Raw genomic sequence first — 15,764 nt, forward strand, 5'->3', positions numbered from 1 at the left:
GGACAACCAGGTTCAACACGTGAGCCATACAAGGCACGTGTGTGACATTGCCCCGGCGAAGGGCCGCACCCAGGTTTGCAGCATTGTCGCACACGGCCTTCCCTGGTTTCAGGTCCAGTGGAGACAACCATTCATGAAATTGGTTCTCCAGAGCTGACCACAACTCCTCAGCTGTGTGACTCACATTTCCCAGACATTTCAATGTAAAAACCGCCTGATGACGTTGAGCCCTACTGCCAGCATAGTAAGGAGGTGTGCAGGATCCCTTCTGCGCAGTTAGAAAGCTTGTGGCATGACCAGACAGCCTTTGGGTGCAGGTGGAAGACCGAGAGGAGGTTGAGGAGGCAGAAGCAGTGGAGGAAAAATGACATAAAGAGGATTGACGCACAACTCGTGGGGACGGCAAGACTTGGACAGCAGCCCCTTGTCCTGCTGTCACCATAGTTACCAAGTGCCCAGTCAGCGACATGTAACGCCCCTGTCCATGCCTACTCGTCCAAGTGTCTGTGGTGAAATGCACCCTGTCACACACAGAGTTTCTCAAAGAAGCGGTGATGTTGTGTGCGACATGCTGGTGGAGCGCAGGCACACCTTTCTTTGAGAAGTAGTGCCGACTGGGCATCTGGTACTGGGGCACTGCGACGGACATAAGGTCTCGAAAATCCTCTGTGTCCACCAGACGGAAAGGCAGCATTTCTGTAGCCAAGAGCTTGCAGATGGTGAAATTCAACCTCTTAGCTTTCTCATGGCTAGGAGGAAATGGTCTTTTACTTGTCCACATCTGAGGGACCGAGGGCTGGCTATTGTGCTTAGACGGGGTTGATAAGGGTGTCCCCGGCAAACTGCCGGTCTGTGAGGAAGATGCAGGCGGACATGTTAGGTTGCCTTGATCCAAAGGTGGTGCTATCGATGTCGGACAGCGCTCAAGACCAGCTGGTGTTACCACCTCCAAAGAAAATGATGACCTGCCAATCACGCTGGCTGTTGCGGGTAAAGAGGTGGCAGGTCTGCGCCCCAAAACAGGTGTGACTGCTGTCCCCCCAGTCACAGAGGATGAAGAGGCCGCGGATGCACAAGATATGGCAGACGGTGGTTGGCCCGGCCGGCTAGACCGCATTGTAGCACACTGAGCTTCCCACTGCAACTTATGCTTCATGTCCATGTGCCGGTTCATGCATGAAGTACTCAAACTATGTATTTTTTGGCCTCTACTTAGCTTTTGCTGACAAATGTTACAGATAACACGAGTTGGGTCATCTTTATCGATCTGAAAAAATGCCCAGGCTATGCAAGGCTTAGCACCCATGCGACCTGAAGAGCCACCACGACTTGTGGTGAGAGGCAGAGTTGTGTTTGAGGATGCAGTTGTTGACGTGCTTCCAGTACTACGTCTCTGTCCAGGAAGGCGCAACCTGACCTCGTCGTCACTAGCATCTTCCTCCACCTCCTCTGCTGACCTCATCTCTTGGCTGACTGTGGGTTGACAGTAAGTGGGATCTCCGACCTCATCATCATCACCCTGTGCGTTATCACACCCGTCGTCCTCAGAGCCAACCTGTTCCTGCCCTGACAAAAAACTAAAGTTGTCGCTCCAATCAGGTATTTGAGTCTTATCATCGTCTTCCTCATTGTCTCCACCAACAGGAGTTACAGTTTGGGAATGAGGGTCTACATTATGGTCAGAACCTTCTGCGTCTGGTCCTGGATCCGACTCATAAAGATTCTGGGCATCAGTGCAGATCATTTCCTCGTCTGGATTCACAGAAGCGCTGGAGTCGACCTCTGATTCCCAGGCTATAGTATGAGTAAACAGCTCTGCAGACTCAACCATCTGTTCTACCTCATACTCAGACGGGCAGCTGGAGATTTGGGAGCTGTGAGGAAGCAAGTGCGATTTGGGTGACACCTTTGAGGACTGGAGTATTTGTGATGTTGAAGTTGATGTGGAGGAGAGCCCACTTAAAGGAGCACTTGATATCCGTTGAAGCACCTGCTGTTTTTGTGCCTCATCTGGAATTTGTAGCGATTGGCGTGGCCGTAAGAAAGGGATCTTATCACATTGTCCGCTAAAAGAAGTAGACATTTTAGTTTGGCTGGAAGATGGTCTTTCTTCTGCACCTACCCCACGGACACAACCTTTTTTCCCCTTCCCAACACGCCTATTCCCCTTTCCACCAGCAGCAGGCCTTTTTCCACTCATTTTGGTGGTTAACTAATTCACAACTCTGGAGTTGTTTGCACAAAAAAACAATGGATGGTAACCGAGCAGAGCTGAGTGGCCAAACTGTGGTATTAGGCCAAAACTATTGGCTGGGTTAGATGCAGAAAAAAATTATTTTTAATTTGCAACCTGATGGAGGTCAGTATAGATGGACTAATAGACCAAGTCCCACACACCGCTAGAAGCCCAAATATTTTTTCAGAGCTAGATGCAGAAATTTTTTTTATTCAATTTGCAACCTGATGGAGGTCAGTATAGATGGACTAATAGACCAAGTCCCACACACTGCTAGAAGCCCAAATATTTTTTCAGAGCTAGATGCAGAAAAAAATTATTTTTAATTTGCAACCTGATGGAGGTCAGTATAGATGGACTAATAGACCAAGTCCCACACACCGCTAGAAGCCCAAATATTTTTTCAGAGCTAGATGCAGAAAAAAATTATTTTTAATTTGCAACCTGATGGAGGTCAGTATAGATGGACTAATAGACCAAGTCCCACACACCGCTAGAAGCCCAAATATTTTTTCAGAGCTAGATGCAGAAAAAAATTATATTCAATTTGCAACCTGCTGGAGGTCAGTATAGAAGGACTAATAGAACAAGTCCCACACACTGCTAGAAGCCCAAATATTTTTCAGAGCTAAATGAAGAAAAAAATTATTTTTAATTTGCAACCTGATGGAGGTCAGTATAGATGGACTAATAGACCAAGTCCCACACACTGCTAGAAGCCCAAATATTTTTTCAGAGCTAGATGCAGAAAAAAATTATTTTTAATTTGCAACCTGATGGAGGTCAGTATAGATGGACTAATAGACCAAGTCCCACACACTGCTAGAAGCCCAAATATTTTTTCAGAGCTAGATGCAGAAAAAAATTATTTTTAATTTGCAACCTGATGGAGGTCAGTATAGATGGACTAATAGACCAAGTCCCACACACTGCTAGAAGCCCAAATATTTTTTCAGAGCTAGATGCAGAAAAAAATTATTTTTAATTTGCAACCTGATGGAGGTCAGTATAGATGGACTAATAGACCAAGTCCCACACACCGCTAGAAGCCCAAATATTTTTTCAGAGCTAGATGCAGAAAAAAATTATATTCAATTTGCAACCTGCTGGAGGTCAGTATAGAAGGACTAATAGAACAAGTCCCACACACTGCTAGAAGCCCAAATATTTTTTCAGAGCTAAATGAAGAAAAATATTATTTTTAATTTGCAACCTGATGGAGGTCAGTATAGATGGACTAATAGACCAAGTCCCACACACTGCTAGAAGCCGAAATATTTTTTCAGAGCTAGATGCAGAAAAAAATTATTTTTAATTTGCAACCTGATGGAGGTCAGTATAGATGGACTAATAGACCAAGTCCCACACACTGCTAGAAGCCCAAATATTTTTTCAGAGCTAGATGCAGAAAAAAATTATTTTTAATTTGCAACCTGATGGAGGTCAGTATAGATGGACTAATAGACCAAGTCCCACACACCGCTAGAAGCCCAAATATTTTTTCAGAGCTAGATGCAGAAATTTTTTTTATTCAATTTGCAACCTGATGGAGGTCAGTATAGATGGACTAATAGACCAAGTCCCACACACTGCTAGAAGCCCAAATATTTTTTCAGAGCTAGATGCAGAAAAAAATTATTTTTAATTTGCAACCTGATGGAGGTCAGTATAGATGGACTAATAGACCAAGTCCCACACACTGCTAGAAGCCCAAATATTTTTTCAGAGCTAGATGCAGAAAAAAATTATTTTTAATTTGCAACCTGATGGAGGTCAGTATAGATGGACTAATAGACCAAGTCCCACACACTGCTAGAAGCCCAAATATTTTTTCAGAGCTAGATGCAGAAAAAAATTATTTTTAATTTGCAACCTGATGGAGGTCAGTATAGATGGACTAATAGACCAAGTCCCACACACCGCTAGAAGCCCAAATATTTTTTCAGAGCTAGATGCAGAAAATTTTTTTATTCAATTTGCAACCTGATGGAGGTCAGTATAGATGGACTAATAGAATGATGCTATGCCCAAAAGATTTTACTTCACTAGGTGCAGTAAAAAAATTGGTATTCTATACACAGGTGGTATATCTTGCAACACAGATAGGCTACTCCACTGACTAACACACTCTGCAATAGGCCAAAAAGGATTAGCTTTGCTAGATTCAGCCAAATGCTGTGAAAAAAACTTGCACAGCACTGGCACAGACCTGCCTGGCAAAAACTGATAGGAACTGATGTAACCTAGTCCTGAAAAGGACTCCAATTACAATTAGTCTTTACTCCCACAATCTATCTATTTAAGAGCACAGACCTGCCTGATAAAAGTCGTAGGAAATGCTGTAACCTAGTCCTTAAAAGGACTGCAATCACAACTTTTCCCTACTCCCAAGCTATCTGTATATTTGTGCGAAAATTGGCTTGAAATTAACAAGGTATAGCGCACACAGCAACAGCGGTGCCGTCTAACACGCAGCTGCAGCAGTGAGAAAATGGTGGCGACGGGGAAAATGGCTTGGTCTTATAGGGCAAGGACATGTGACATACACTGCCAATCACACATGCCCTTGCTTGTGTGAAAAAAAGCACTTCGCTCCGTGTGTGCACTGCTGATAGGCTGACAGATTGCACCTCCCCACTGCAAATGCGGGAAAGAGAAAAAAAAATGGAGATCTTCATTGTTCCTGCAGAGATCCATCCCCTGCCCCTCAACCCGCCCCGCTGTACACTCAAACTGCGTATTAACATTAATTTTCATCATTACTGAGAAAAAATCCAGTTATGATTTTGGTGCACGAACAGTTATCGAACATAACCTCGAACAGCCGAATTTTTCTCAAATTGTTCGTGTTCGCCGACCGGCTCGAACACCGCCCAAAACAGCTCGAATTTGAGATTGGCGAACAGTTCGAGTAGAACAACGCTCATCTCTACTTCCCACTGCAACTTATGCTTCATGTCCATGTGCCGGTTCATGCATGAAGTACTCAAACTATGTATTTTTTGGCCTCTACTTAGCTTTTGCTGACAAATGTTACAGATAACACGAGTTGGGTCATCTTTATCGATCTGAAAAAATGCCCAGGCTATGCAAGGCTTAGCACCCATGCGACCTGAAGAGCCACCACGACTTGTGGTGAGAGGCAGAGTTGTGTTTGAGGATGCAGTTGTTGACGTGCTTCCAGTACTACGTCTCTGTCCAGGAAGGCGCAACCTGACCTCGTCGTCACTAGCATCTTCCTCCACCTCCTCTGCTGACCTCATTTCTTGGCTGACTGTGGGTTGACAGTAAGTGGGATCTCCGACCTCATCATCATCACCCTGTGCGTTATCACACCCGTCGTCCTCAGAGCCAACCTGTTCCTGCCCTGACAAAAAACTAAAGTTGTCGCTCCAATCAGGTATTTGAGTCTTATCATCGTCTTCCTCATTGTCTCCACCAACAGGAGTTACAGTTTGGGAATGAGGGTCTACATTATGGTCAGAACCTTCTGCGTCTGGTCCTGGATCCGACTCATAAAGATTCTGGGCATCAGTGCAGATCATTTCCTCGTCTGGATTCACAGAAGCGCTGGAGTCGACCTCTGATTCCCAGGCTATAGTATGAGTAAACAGCTCTGCAGACTCAACCATCTGTTCTACCTCATACTCAGATGGGCAGCTGGAGATTTGGGAGCTGTGAGGAAGCAAGTGCGATTTGGGTGACACCTTTGAGGACTGGAGTATTTGTGATGTTGAAGTTGATGTGGAGGAGAGCCCACTTAAAGGAGCACTTGATATCCATTGAAGCACCTGCTGTTTTTGTGCCTCATCTGGAATTTGTAGCGATTGGCGTGGCCGTAAGAAAGGGATCTTATCACATTGTCCGCTAAAAGAAGTAGACATTTTAGTTTGGCTGGAAGATGGTCTTTCTTCTGCAGATGTTACTGTTGCTTTAACACCTACCCCACGGACACAACCTTTTTTCCCCTTCCCAACACGCCTATTCCCCTTTCCACCAGCAGCAGGCCTTTTTCCACTCATTTTGGTGGTTAACTAATTCACAACTCTGGAGTTGTTTGCACAAAAAAACAATGGATGGTAACCGAGCAGAGCTGAGTGGCCAAACTGTGGTATTAGGCCAAAACTATTGGCTGGGTTAGATGCAGAAAAAAATTATTTTGAATTTGCAACCTGATGGAGGTCAGTATAGATGGATTAATAGAACAAGACCCACACACAGCTAGAAGCCCAATATTTTTTCAGAGGTAGATGCAGGAAAAAAATATATTCAGTTTGCAACCTGATGGAGGTCAGTATAGATGGACTAATACAACAAGTCCCACACACAGCTAGAAGCCCAAATATTTTTTCAGAGGTACTGTAGATGCAGATAAAAATTATTTTTAATTTGCAACCTGATGGAGGTCAGTATAGATGGACTAATAGAGAAAGTCCGACACACTACTAGAAGGCCAAATATTTTTTCAGAGGTAGATGCAGAAAAAAATATATTCAGTTTGCAACCTGATGGAGGTCAGTATAGATGGACTAATAGAGAAAGTCCGACACACTACTAGAAGGCCAAATATTTTTTCAGAGCTAGATGCAGAAAAAAATTGTATTCAGTTTGCAACCTGATGGAGGTCAGTATAGATGGATTAATAGAACAAGACCCACACACAGCTAGAAGCCCAATATTTTTTCAAAGGTAGATGCAGAAAAAAATATATTCAGTTTGCAACCTGATGGAGGTCAGTATAGATGGACTAATACAACAAGTCCCACACACAGCTAGAAGCCCAATATTTTTTCAGAGGTAGATGCAGAAAAAAATATATTCAGTTTGCAACCTGATGAAGGTCAGTATAGATGGACTAATACAACAAGTCCCACACACAGCTAGAAGCCCAAATATTTTTTGAGAGGTACTGTAGATGCAGATAAAAATTAGTTTTAATTTGCAACCTGATGGAGGTCAGTATAGATGGACTAATAGAGAAAGTCCGACACACTACTAGAAGGCCAAATATTTTTTCAGAGCTAGATGCAGAAAAAAATTATATTCAGTTTGCAACCTGATGGAGGTCAGTATAGATGGACTAATAGAGAAAGTCCGACACACTACTAGAAGGCCAAATATTTTTTCAGAGCTAGATGCAGAAAAAAATTATATTCAGTTTGCAACCTGATGGAGGTCAGTATAGATGGACTAATAGAGAAAGTCCGACACACTACTAGAAGGCCAAATATTTTTTCAGAGCTAGATGCAGAAAAAAATTATATTCAGTTTGCAACCTGATGGAGGTCAGTATAGATGGATTAATAGAACAAGACCCACACACAGCTAGAAGCCCAATATTTTTTCAGAGGTAGATGCAGGAAAAAAATATATTCAGTTTGCAACCTGATGGAGGTCAGTATAGATGGACTAATACAACAAGTCCCACACACAGGTAGAAGCCCAAATATTTTTTCAGAGGTACTGTAGATGCAGATAAAAATTAGTTTTAATTTGCAACCTGATGGAGGTCAGTATAGATGGACTAATAGAAAGATGCTATGCCCAAAAGATTTTACTTCACTAGGTGCAGTAAAAAAATTGGTATTCTATACACAGGTGGTATATCTTGCAACACAGATAGGCTACTCCACTGACTAACACACTCTGCAATAGGCCAAAAAGGATTAGCTTTGCTAGATTCAGCCAAATGCTGTGAAAAAAACTTGCACAGCACTGGCACAGACCTGCCTGGCAAAAACTGATAGGAACTGATGTAACCTAGTCCTGAAAAGGACTCCAATTACAATTAGTCTTTACTCCCACAACCTATCTATTTAAGAGCACAGACCTCCCTGATAAAAGTCGTAGGAAATGCTGTAACCTAGTCCTTAAAAGGACTGCAATCACAACTATTCCCTACTCCCAAGCTATCTGTATATTTGTGCGAAAATTGGCTTGAAATTAACAAGGTATAGCGCACACAGCAACAGCGGTGCCGTCTAACACGCAGCTGCAGCAGTGAGAAAATGGTGGCGACGGGGAAAATGGCTTGGTCTTATAGGGCAAGGACATGTGACATACACTGCCAATGACACATGCCCTTGCTTGTGTGAAAAAAAGCACTTCGCTCCGTGTGTGCGCTGCTGATAGGCTGACAGATTGCACCTCCCCACTGCAAATGCGGGAAAGAGAAAAAAAAATGGAGATCTTCATTGTTCCTGCAGAGATCCATCCCCTGCCCCTCCCCCCACCCCGCTGTACACTCAAACTGCGTATTAACATTAATTTTCATCATTACTGAGAAAAAATCCAGTTATGATTTTGGTGCACGAACAGTTATCGAACATAACCTCGAACAGCCGAATTTTTCTCAAATTGTTCGTGTTCGCCGAACGGCTCGAACACCGCCCAAAACAGCTCGAATTTGAGATTGGCGAACAGTTCGAGTAGAACAACGCTCATCTCTAATTGTGACATAATACTCTGACAACATTGTTAAGCACAGTGACCTAGGAGTCAGAAATGCTTCCAGGGGTCTTTCCCATGCTGTTCCCATGTCATTTGAGCACTGTTCCCATCGATTTGGGCAATTTTTAGGCCCTCTGCAGACCGCCTGGGGAGCTGCCGGAAAAATGCTCGCGTTTCCCATAGACTTATATTGATCTCGTTGCTCGGGTCGAGCAGCCGAGTATTCCAATATGCTCAACCCGAGCAACGAGTACCCGAGCATTTTAGTGCTCGCCCATCACTGGTCACCACAGCTCACCACAAGTCTTGTACTCTGCAGAACTTCAGGACGTTTGATGACATCACAATCATATGACCGGTCATGTGACCATGATGTCATTATAGGTCCTGTACTCTGCGAGAGTCAGAAGAGCTGAAGAGGAGGTGGCTTGGTGATAAGCCCTCAATTGTCTGGGTGTCCCTGTCTTCATATCCATCTGTGTGTGTATGTGTGGTTGAGCCTAGAGTATATGGGCTCCTGGTAGGTATATATTAGTGAGTACGACAAGATGTATGGGCTTTTGATAGGTGTATATTAGTGAGTACAACAGGATGTATGGGCTCCTGGTAGTTATATATTAGTGAGTGCAACATGATGCATGGTCTCCTGGTAGGTATATATTAGTGAGTACAACAGCGTGTATGGGCTCCTGGTGGTATATATTATTGGCATTGTATTTGTATATGTATATTTTATATGTGTATTTTATATGTGTATTTTTCTACATTTTGCATTTTAAGAGTCTCTGGTTTGACGCGCAGCACAGCTGTCAATTAATGAATGTGAGCACCTGATTTCTCAGGGGACTCCCTGGTGGGTGTATATAATAGCCTGTAAGTAAGATATTTTTTATATATATTTTTGCCTGATGAAGTGTCTGGAACAGCCTTGAAACGCATAGCAAATAAATATAGATTTTAAAGATCACCCCTTTGTGGCATCGGTTCCTGGGCAGTGCTATTGATCACCCATTCCCATCCCCATCATCTGTCATCCGGTTGTATATATAAGTGAGTACATCAGAATGTATGGATTTTTTGAAGGTATATATGTGCTGGACGTATGTGCTCTTTGTATGCATGTGTCTGTACGAAGGGGCTCTGTGTATACCCATATGTCTATATGTATGTGCTCTATGCATGCACGTGTCTGTATGTATGTGCTCTGTTTATACATATTTGAATGTGTCTGTGTATAGATATGTGTATATGTGATGGGTATATACATGCTGAGGTTAGCACTACAGCCTTGCGGCGCTGGGGTCCTGGGTTCAAATCCCACCAAGGACAACATCCTGTACTGATCCCGAGTTACATCCTGTAGATCTTTTTATACAATCAAAATGTTTCTGTATGATGGTGCAATCTGTCATCATTTGGGGCCTCACTTTAAACTTTTGCCTAGGGCCCCACTTTGTCTAATGCCGGCCCTGCTAACAAGGAATAGGTGAAGTCCGACAAAAAAATCCTGTACTTTCCCTAATGACTACTCCGCTGGCTGGTGTCGCTCCCCTGGTGTCTACATACTTCCTGCAGTTGTCACCTACTGAGCATCCACGTGACCACTGCAGCCAATCATTGGACTCACATGTATGAGTGACCGCTAAGGACAGTGACATTGGCGGCAACAGTCATGGAGCGATGTGCATCATGTTATCAGTGCAGCTGTCTAGACGTGTCACCCTGATAATACAAGACTGGAGCAAGGACGGCACAGACACAAAGAATAGATGAAGCACTTTATTGTGTGAGGAACGCGTCGGGTCTCATTCTATTTCGTTGGGTTTATTATTCTTCCACTGAAAACTTCCACAGAAATATCTTTCTTGTAGATGGAGATGAAGAACGGGCGGTTTATTTTGATGTGTTGTGGGAGACTGATTTTTGTTATCCCAACGGCCGTGGCGGCAGAGGCTTCTGTTCCCTCCTCATCCATTTTCAGCACGGCTTTATGCACAGCCTATAGAGGATGAGAACAGAAAAGTCATAAAACATAGATCATTTGCTCTTGTCTTGAGTCTTTAAGGGGGTGGGCAAATTAAGAACATTCCCTCCCGCAAGACCCCCCAAGAATCAGCTGCAGTGAATATAGGATGCAACTGACCCCTCCTTCAGCTGCAGGAGAAATGATGCTTAAATCTTTGGACAACTTATTAAATTAAAAATTTATTTTTTGGACAAAATTATGTTGATAGGGGTGAACTAATTTGCATAATTTTCCCCATGGAGCATTGCCAATGTGCTTCCAGTCAGTCTCATTAAGGAGATTCAGTCCCTGAAAAATGATTCATTGCTCAAACCCAAATTAATTTTACCTTTGACACTTTTAACCTGGAGTCTTCCGTAATCCCGGACAGGTCGGCGTGGTCAGAAAATACATCTGTGATACCCAAGTGTTTTAGTTCCTTCACAAGATCAAGTTCACCAGAAAATGAAAACTTTGGAATTGATAGAATAATCTCTCTGTGCAAAAGGATAAAAGTCTCATTATGTCATAGAAATGTCTCTCTAAAAAGTCCATGTTCACACTGCAATCATAAGATCTTAATTGTGCCATTACAGTAATAACAGGCTAATTTTCACCTGCAAAAACCATACCGAGCAACTAACCTTCACCAGGATGAATAGCAATACCAGGCAAAGCTTGTAGATAGCAGAAGTGTGAGTGCAGCTCTGAGGTATAATATAGGATGTAACTCAGGATCAGTAATGTAATGTATGTACACAGTGACTGCACCAGCAGAATAGTGAGCGCAGCTCTGGAGTATAACACAGGATGTAACTCAGGATCAGTAATGTAATGTATGTACACAGTGACTGCACCAGCAGAATAGTGAGTGCAGCTCTGGAGTATAATACAGGATGTGACTCAGGATCAGTAATGTAATGTATGTACACAGTGACTGCACCAGCAGAATAGTGAGTGCAGCTCTGGAGTATAATACAGGATGTGACTCAGGATCAGTAATGTAATGTATGTACACAGTGACTGCACAAGCAGAATAGTGAGTGCAGCTCTGGAGTATAACACAGGATGTAACTCAGGATCAGTAATGTAATGTATGTGCACAGTGACTGCACCAGCAGAATAGTGAGTGCAGCTCTGGAGTATAATACAGGATGTGACTCAGGATCAGTAATGTAATGTATGTACACAGTGACTGCACCAGCAGAATAGTGAGTGCAGCTCTGGAGTATAATACAGGAGGTAACTCAGGATCAGTAATGTAATGTATGTACACAGTGACTGCACCAGCAGAATAGTGAGTGCAGCACTGGGGTATAATACAGGATGTAACTCAGGATCAGTACAGGATCAGTAATGTATGTACACAGTGACTGCACCAGCAGAATAGTGAGTGCAGCTCTGGAGTATAATACAGGAGGTAACTCAGGATCAGTACAGGATCAGAAATGTATGTACACAGTGACTGCACCAGCAGAATAGTGAGTGCAGCTCTGGAGTATAATACAGGGTGTAACTCAGGATCAGTAATGTAATGTATGTACACAGTGACTGCACCAGCAGAATAGTGAGTGCAGCTCTGAAGTATAATACAGGATGTAACTCAGGATCAGTAATGTAATGTATGTACACAGTGACTGCACCAGCAGAATAGTGAGTGCAGCTCTGGAGTATAATACAGGATGTAACTCAGGATCAGTAATGTAATGTATGTACACAGTGACTGCACCAGCAGAATAGTGAGTGCAGCTCTGGAATATAATACAAGATGTAACTCAGGATCAGTACAGGATCAGTAATGTATGTACACAGTGACTGCACCAGCAGAATAGTAAGTGTAGCTCTGGGGTATAATACAGGATGTAACTCAGGATCAGTAATGTAATGTATGTACACAGTGACTGCACCAGCCGAATAGTGAGTGCAGCTCTGGAGTATAATACAGGATGTAACTCAGGATCAGTAATGTAATGTATGTACACAGTGACTGCACCAGCAGACTAGTGAGTGCAGCTCTGGAGTATAATATAGTAAGTAACTCAGGATCAGTAATGTAATGTATTTACACAGTGACTGCACCAGCAGAATAGTGAGTGCAGCTCTGGAGTATAAAACATGATGTAACTAAGGATCAGTACAGGATCAGTAATGTATGTACACAGTGACTGCACTAGCAGAATAGTGAGCGCAGCTCTTGAGTGTAATACAGGATGTAACTCAGGATCAGTAATGTAATGTATGTACACAGTGACTGCACCAGCAGACTAGTGAGTGCAGCTCTGGAGTATAATATAGTAAGTAACTCAGGATCAGTAATGTAATGTATTTACACAGTGACTGCACCAGCAGAATAGTGAGTGCAGCTCTGGAGTATAATACAGGATATGACTCAGGATCAGTACAGGATCAGTAATGTAATGTATGTACACAGTGACTGCACCAGCAGAATAGTGAGTGCAGCTCTGGAGTATAGCACAATATGTAACTCAGGATCAGTACAGGATCAGTAATGTATGTACACAGTGACTGCACAAGCAGAATAGTGAGTGCAGCTCTGGAGTATAATACAGGATGTAACTCAGGATCAGTAATGTAATGTATGTACACAGTGACTGCACCAGCCGAATAGTGAGTGCAGCTCTAGAGTATAAAACATGATGTAACTAAGGATCAGTACAGGATCAGTATTGTATGTACACAGTGACTGCACCAGCAGAATAGTGAGTGTAGCTCTGGAGTATAATACAGGATGTAACTCAGGATCAGTAATGTAATGTATGTACACAGTGACTGCACCAGCAGAATAGTGAGCGCAGCTCTGGAGTGTAATACAGGATGTAACTCAGGATCAGTAATGTAATGTATGTACACAGTGACTGCACCAGCAGAATAGTGAGTGCAGCTCTGGAGTATAATACAGGATGTAACTCAGGATCAGTAATGAAATGTTTGTACACAGTGACTGCACCAGCAGAATAGTGAGTGCAGCTCTGGAGTATAATATGTGGTCAGTTCTGTACATAGTGAATGTGTACAATGAAATCCTATAGTCTTTCGTCCTTTGTTACCTTGATTTCATTGCGTTGTTCCATGCCTCTTCTGTCAGATTCTGAAGACCTTTTTCAGTATCATGCAGTTTCCCTTTATCTGGTAACATAAATATTGCCGTGATGTTTCCTTTGTAGGGGACCTCGACCACTGTGCATTCAGCCTCAGAAATATAACCAATGTTATATTCTCCTTGTCTGGTCATCATCGGCACCTTCACTACTGTGTTCTCATCCACATGGAAGTCCTCTTCTCTGGTATGATCTACATTGAATGCGTCTACCCAGGATCCTACAAGAAATCCCACCAGTATTTCACTTATTACTTATTTAGCATTTGTTATATTTTTGCAGTTTTTTAAATTTTTGATCTTCCAAAGTTTTCATTCTTTCTCTTTTTGATTCCCTGTGATGTGAAACCTAATGCATTACTTTACATATAAGTAACTCTGTCCTTACATTTCTTTATTGGGGTATTTCAGATTCTAGAAAATTGATACCTTTCCTTTATAATAGGTCATTAAGTTTGATCACCAAGGGTCTCACTCCCAGCTCCTCCTTGAGATTGTGGCACTCCAGCAAGTTCTATGCCCGAGTCATTGTTTACCAGGCACCGTCCTGTACATTTAGTAGTGACTGTGCTCGATCCAACAGCTCAATCACTTGATTGGGACTGATCTCAGGCACCAGGAATGGTAACTACCAAATATCCAGGACCATGGCTGGTAAACAAAACAGGGAACGCAACACTCAACGGAGCAACTTTGCCTCTTTCATTTAGCTGATGAAGGTGAAGGGAATTCAACCCCCATTAATTACTAAAACCCCTTTAATGAGGAAGAGCCCAGTACAAAATAAAAACATGCTATGTTCTCTTCTGTACTTTGTGCTGCATATGGAATCCTGCTATGGTTTTTAGAGGAAATAGGGGCTTCCATCTCTCTTGACTCCCATAGCAGCCATATATGATATATTCACTTCTTAAAATCAATTGATAATAGTTTTGCTCCTTACCCTTGAAGAATACTGTGTTGATGATTACCAGAGCCGTCAGCGGTTCAAGATTGTCTAAGAGATCTTTAATATTCCCATTGGTTTTCTTCTCCACGTAACTATTGATTTGATCTACGGCTTCTTGTACTTTGTGGAAGTCGGTGGCGATGGCTTCCGATTGGTAGAATTTCTTGACTTTGTCTTTGAACTCTTCTAGAAGATTCAGGTTGTTATCAGTGAAGAGCGCATTGGCCATGTCTAGCTTAAATCCATCTTTTTGTCCTTTGAAGATTTTTAGAAGCTTCTGGAAGCCTTTGTGGATCATTTCCTCTGAGTTCGAGGATGTGTTGTAACATAATCCTTCATGGATCTGACTGAGGGTCTTGGACTTGGCACCAAGTGAAAGTAAAGAAAATGCTATTGAGATACTCATCGGGGAGTAGAAAAAGTTGTCATGGGGGTAAGAGGCAGCAAGATGGTAGAAGAAGCTGTAGGAAAACTTGAAGGTTGCTGTGGACATCTGGTGCAAAGCTTCTGATTCATTTTTGTGGTGGGGTTGGTCATGGTGGTCATGGTCATCATCATGTGGTCCTCCATGGTGACCACACACAAGTGCACAAAGCAGAGCTTGGCTGAAGCACAGGAAGACAAAAAGCTTCATTTTTCTCTGAAACAGACATATTATTAATTCATTATAAGTATGTGAACCCCTATATTTTTCATTAATTAAATTCAGGGCTTTTTGTATAGCTTGGTGAACAAAGCCCCTGCTTTATTATAGTCTTTATGGCTGCCCTAAATAATGCAGTAAAAAGTAATGAAATCATGGTATGTACCCCACAAAAAATGTACTCGTCAGACAAAGACCAAGCCCACACGTGTCCATAGATGAAAAATAAAAAAAGTTATGCATCTGAGAGAAAAGAGATAGTAAAAAAAATAACTAAATAAATTTGTCTAAGTTTTGAATTTTTTTTACCAATTATTTTTCACCAGGTCAAAATCCGTCAGTTTTGTTCTTTTATCCTCGCTG

The 15,764-nt window shown here is 42.6% G+C and overlaps 1 protein-coding gene across 2 annotated transcripts in view; it reads right to left on the bottom strand.

Moving 5' to 3' along the window:
- Positions 1–10,451: 10,451 nt before the first annotated feature.
- LOC141153488 (alpha-1-antitrypsin-like protein GS55-MS) overlaps positions 10,452–15,764 on the bottom strand; it is a 368,375-nt gene continuing 363,062 nt past the window's right edge. For both annotated transcript variants that reach the window (XM_073638323.1, XM_073638322.1), the window contains exons 2-5: positions 14,753–15,398; positions 13,760–14,030; positions 11,041–11,188; positions 10,452–10,685 (exon numbers count right to left, since the gene is read on the bottom strand). In XM_073638323.1, the coding sequence (XP_073494424.1) occupies positions 10,497–10,685; positions 11,041–11,188; positions 13,760–14,030; positions 14,753–15,392 (1,248 nt within the window). In that variant the 5' untranslated portion in view covers positions 15,393–15,398 and the 3' untranslated portion in view covers positions 10,452–10,496. The remainder of the gene's footprint in view (positions 10,686–11,040; positions 11,189–13,759; positions 14,031–14,752; positions 15,399–15,764) is intronic.

Source organism: Phyllobates terribilis, unplaced genomic scaffold (genome assembly GCF_046119375.1).
Source record: "Phyllobates terribilis strain yellow unplaced genomic scaffold, ASM4611937v1 Scaffold_7__3_contigs__length_470593459, whole genome shotgun sequence".
Classification (NCBI taxonomy): Eukaryota; Metazoa; Chordata; class Amphibia; order Anura; family Dendrobatidae; genus Phyllobates; species Phyllobates terribilis.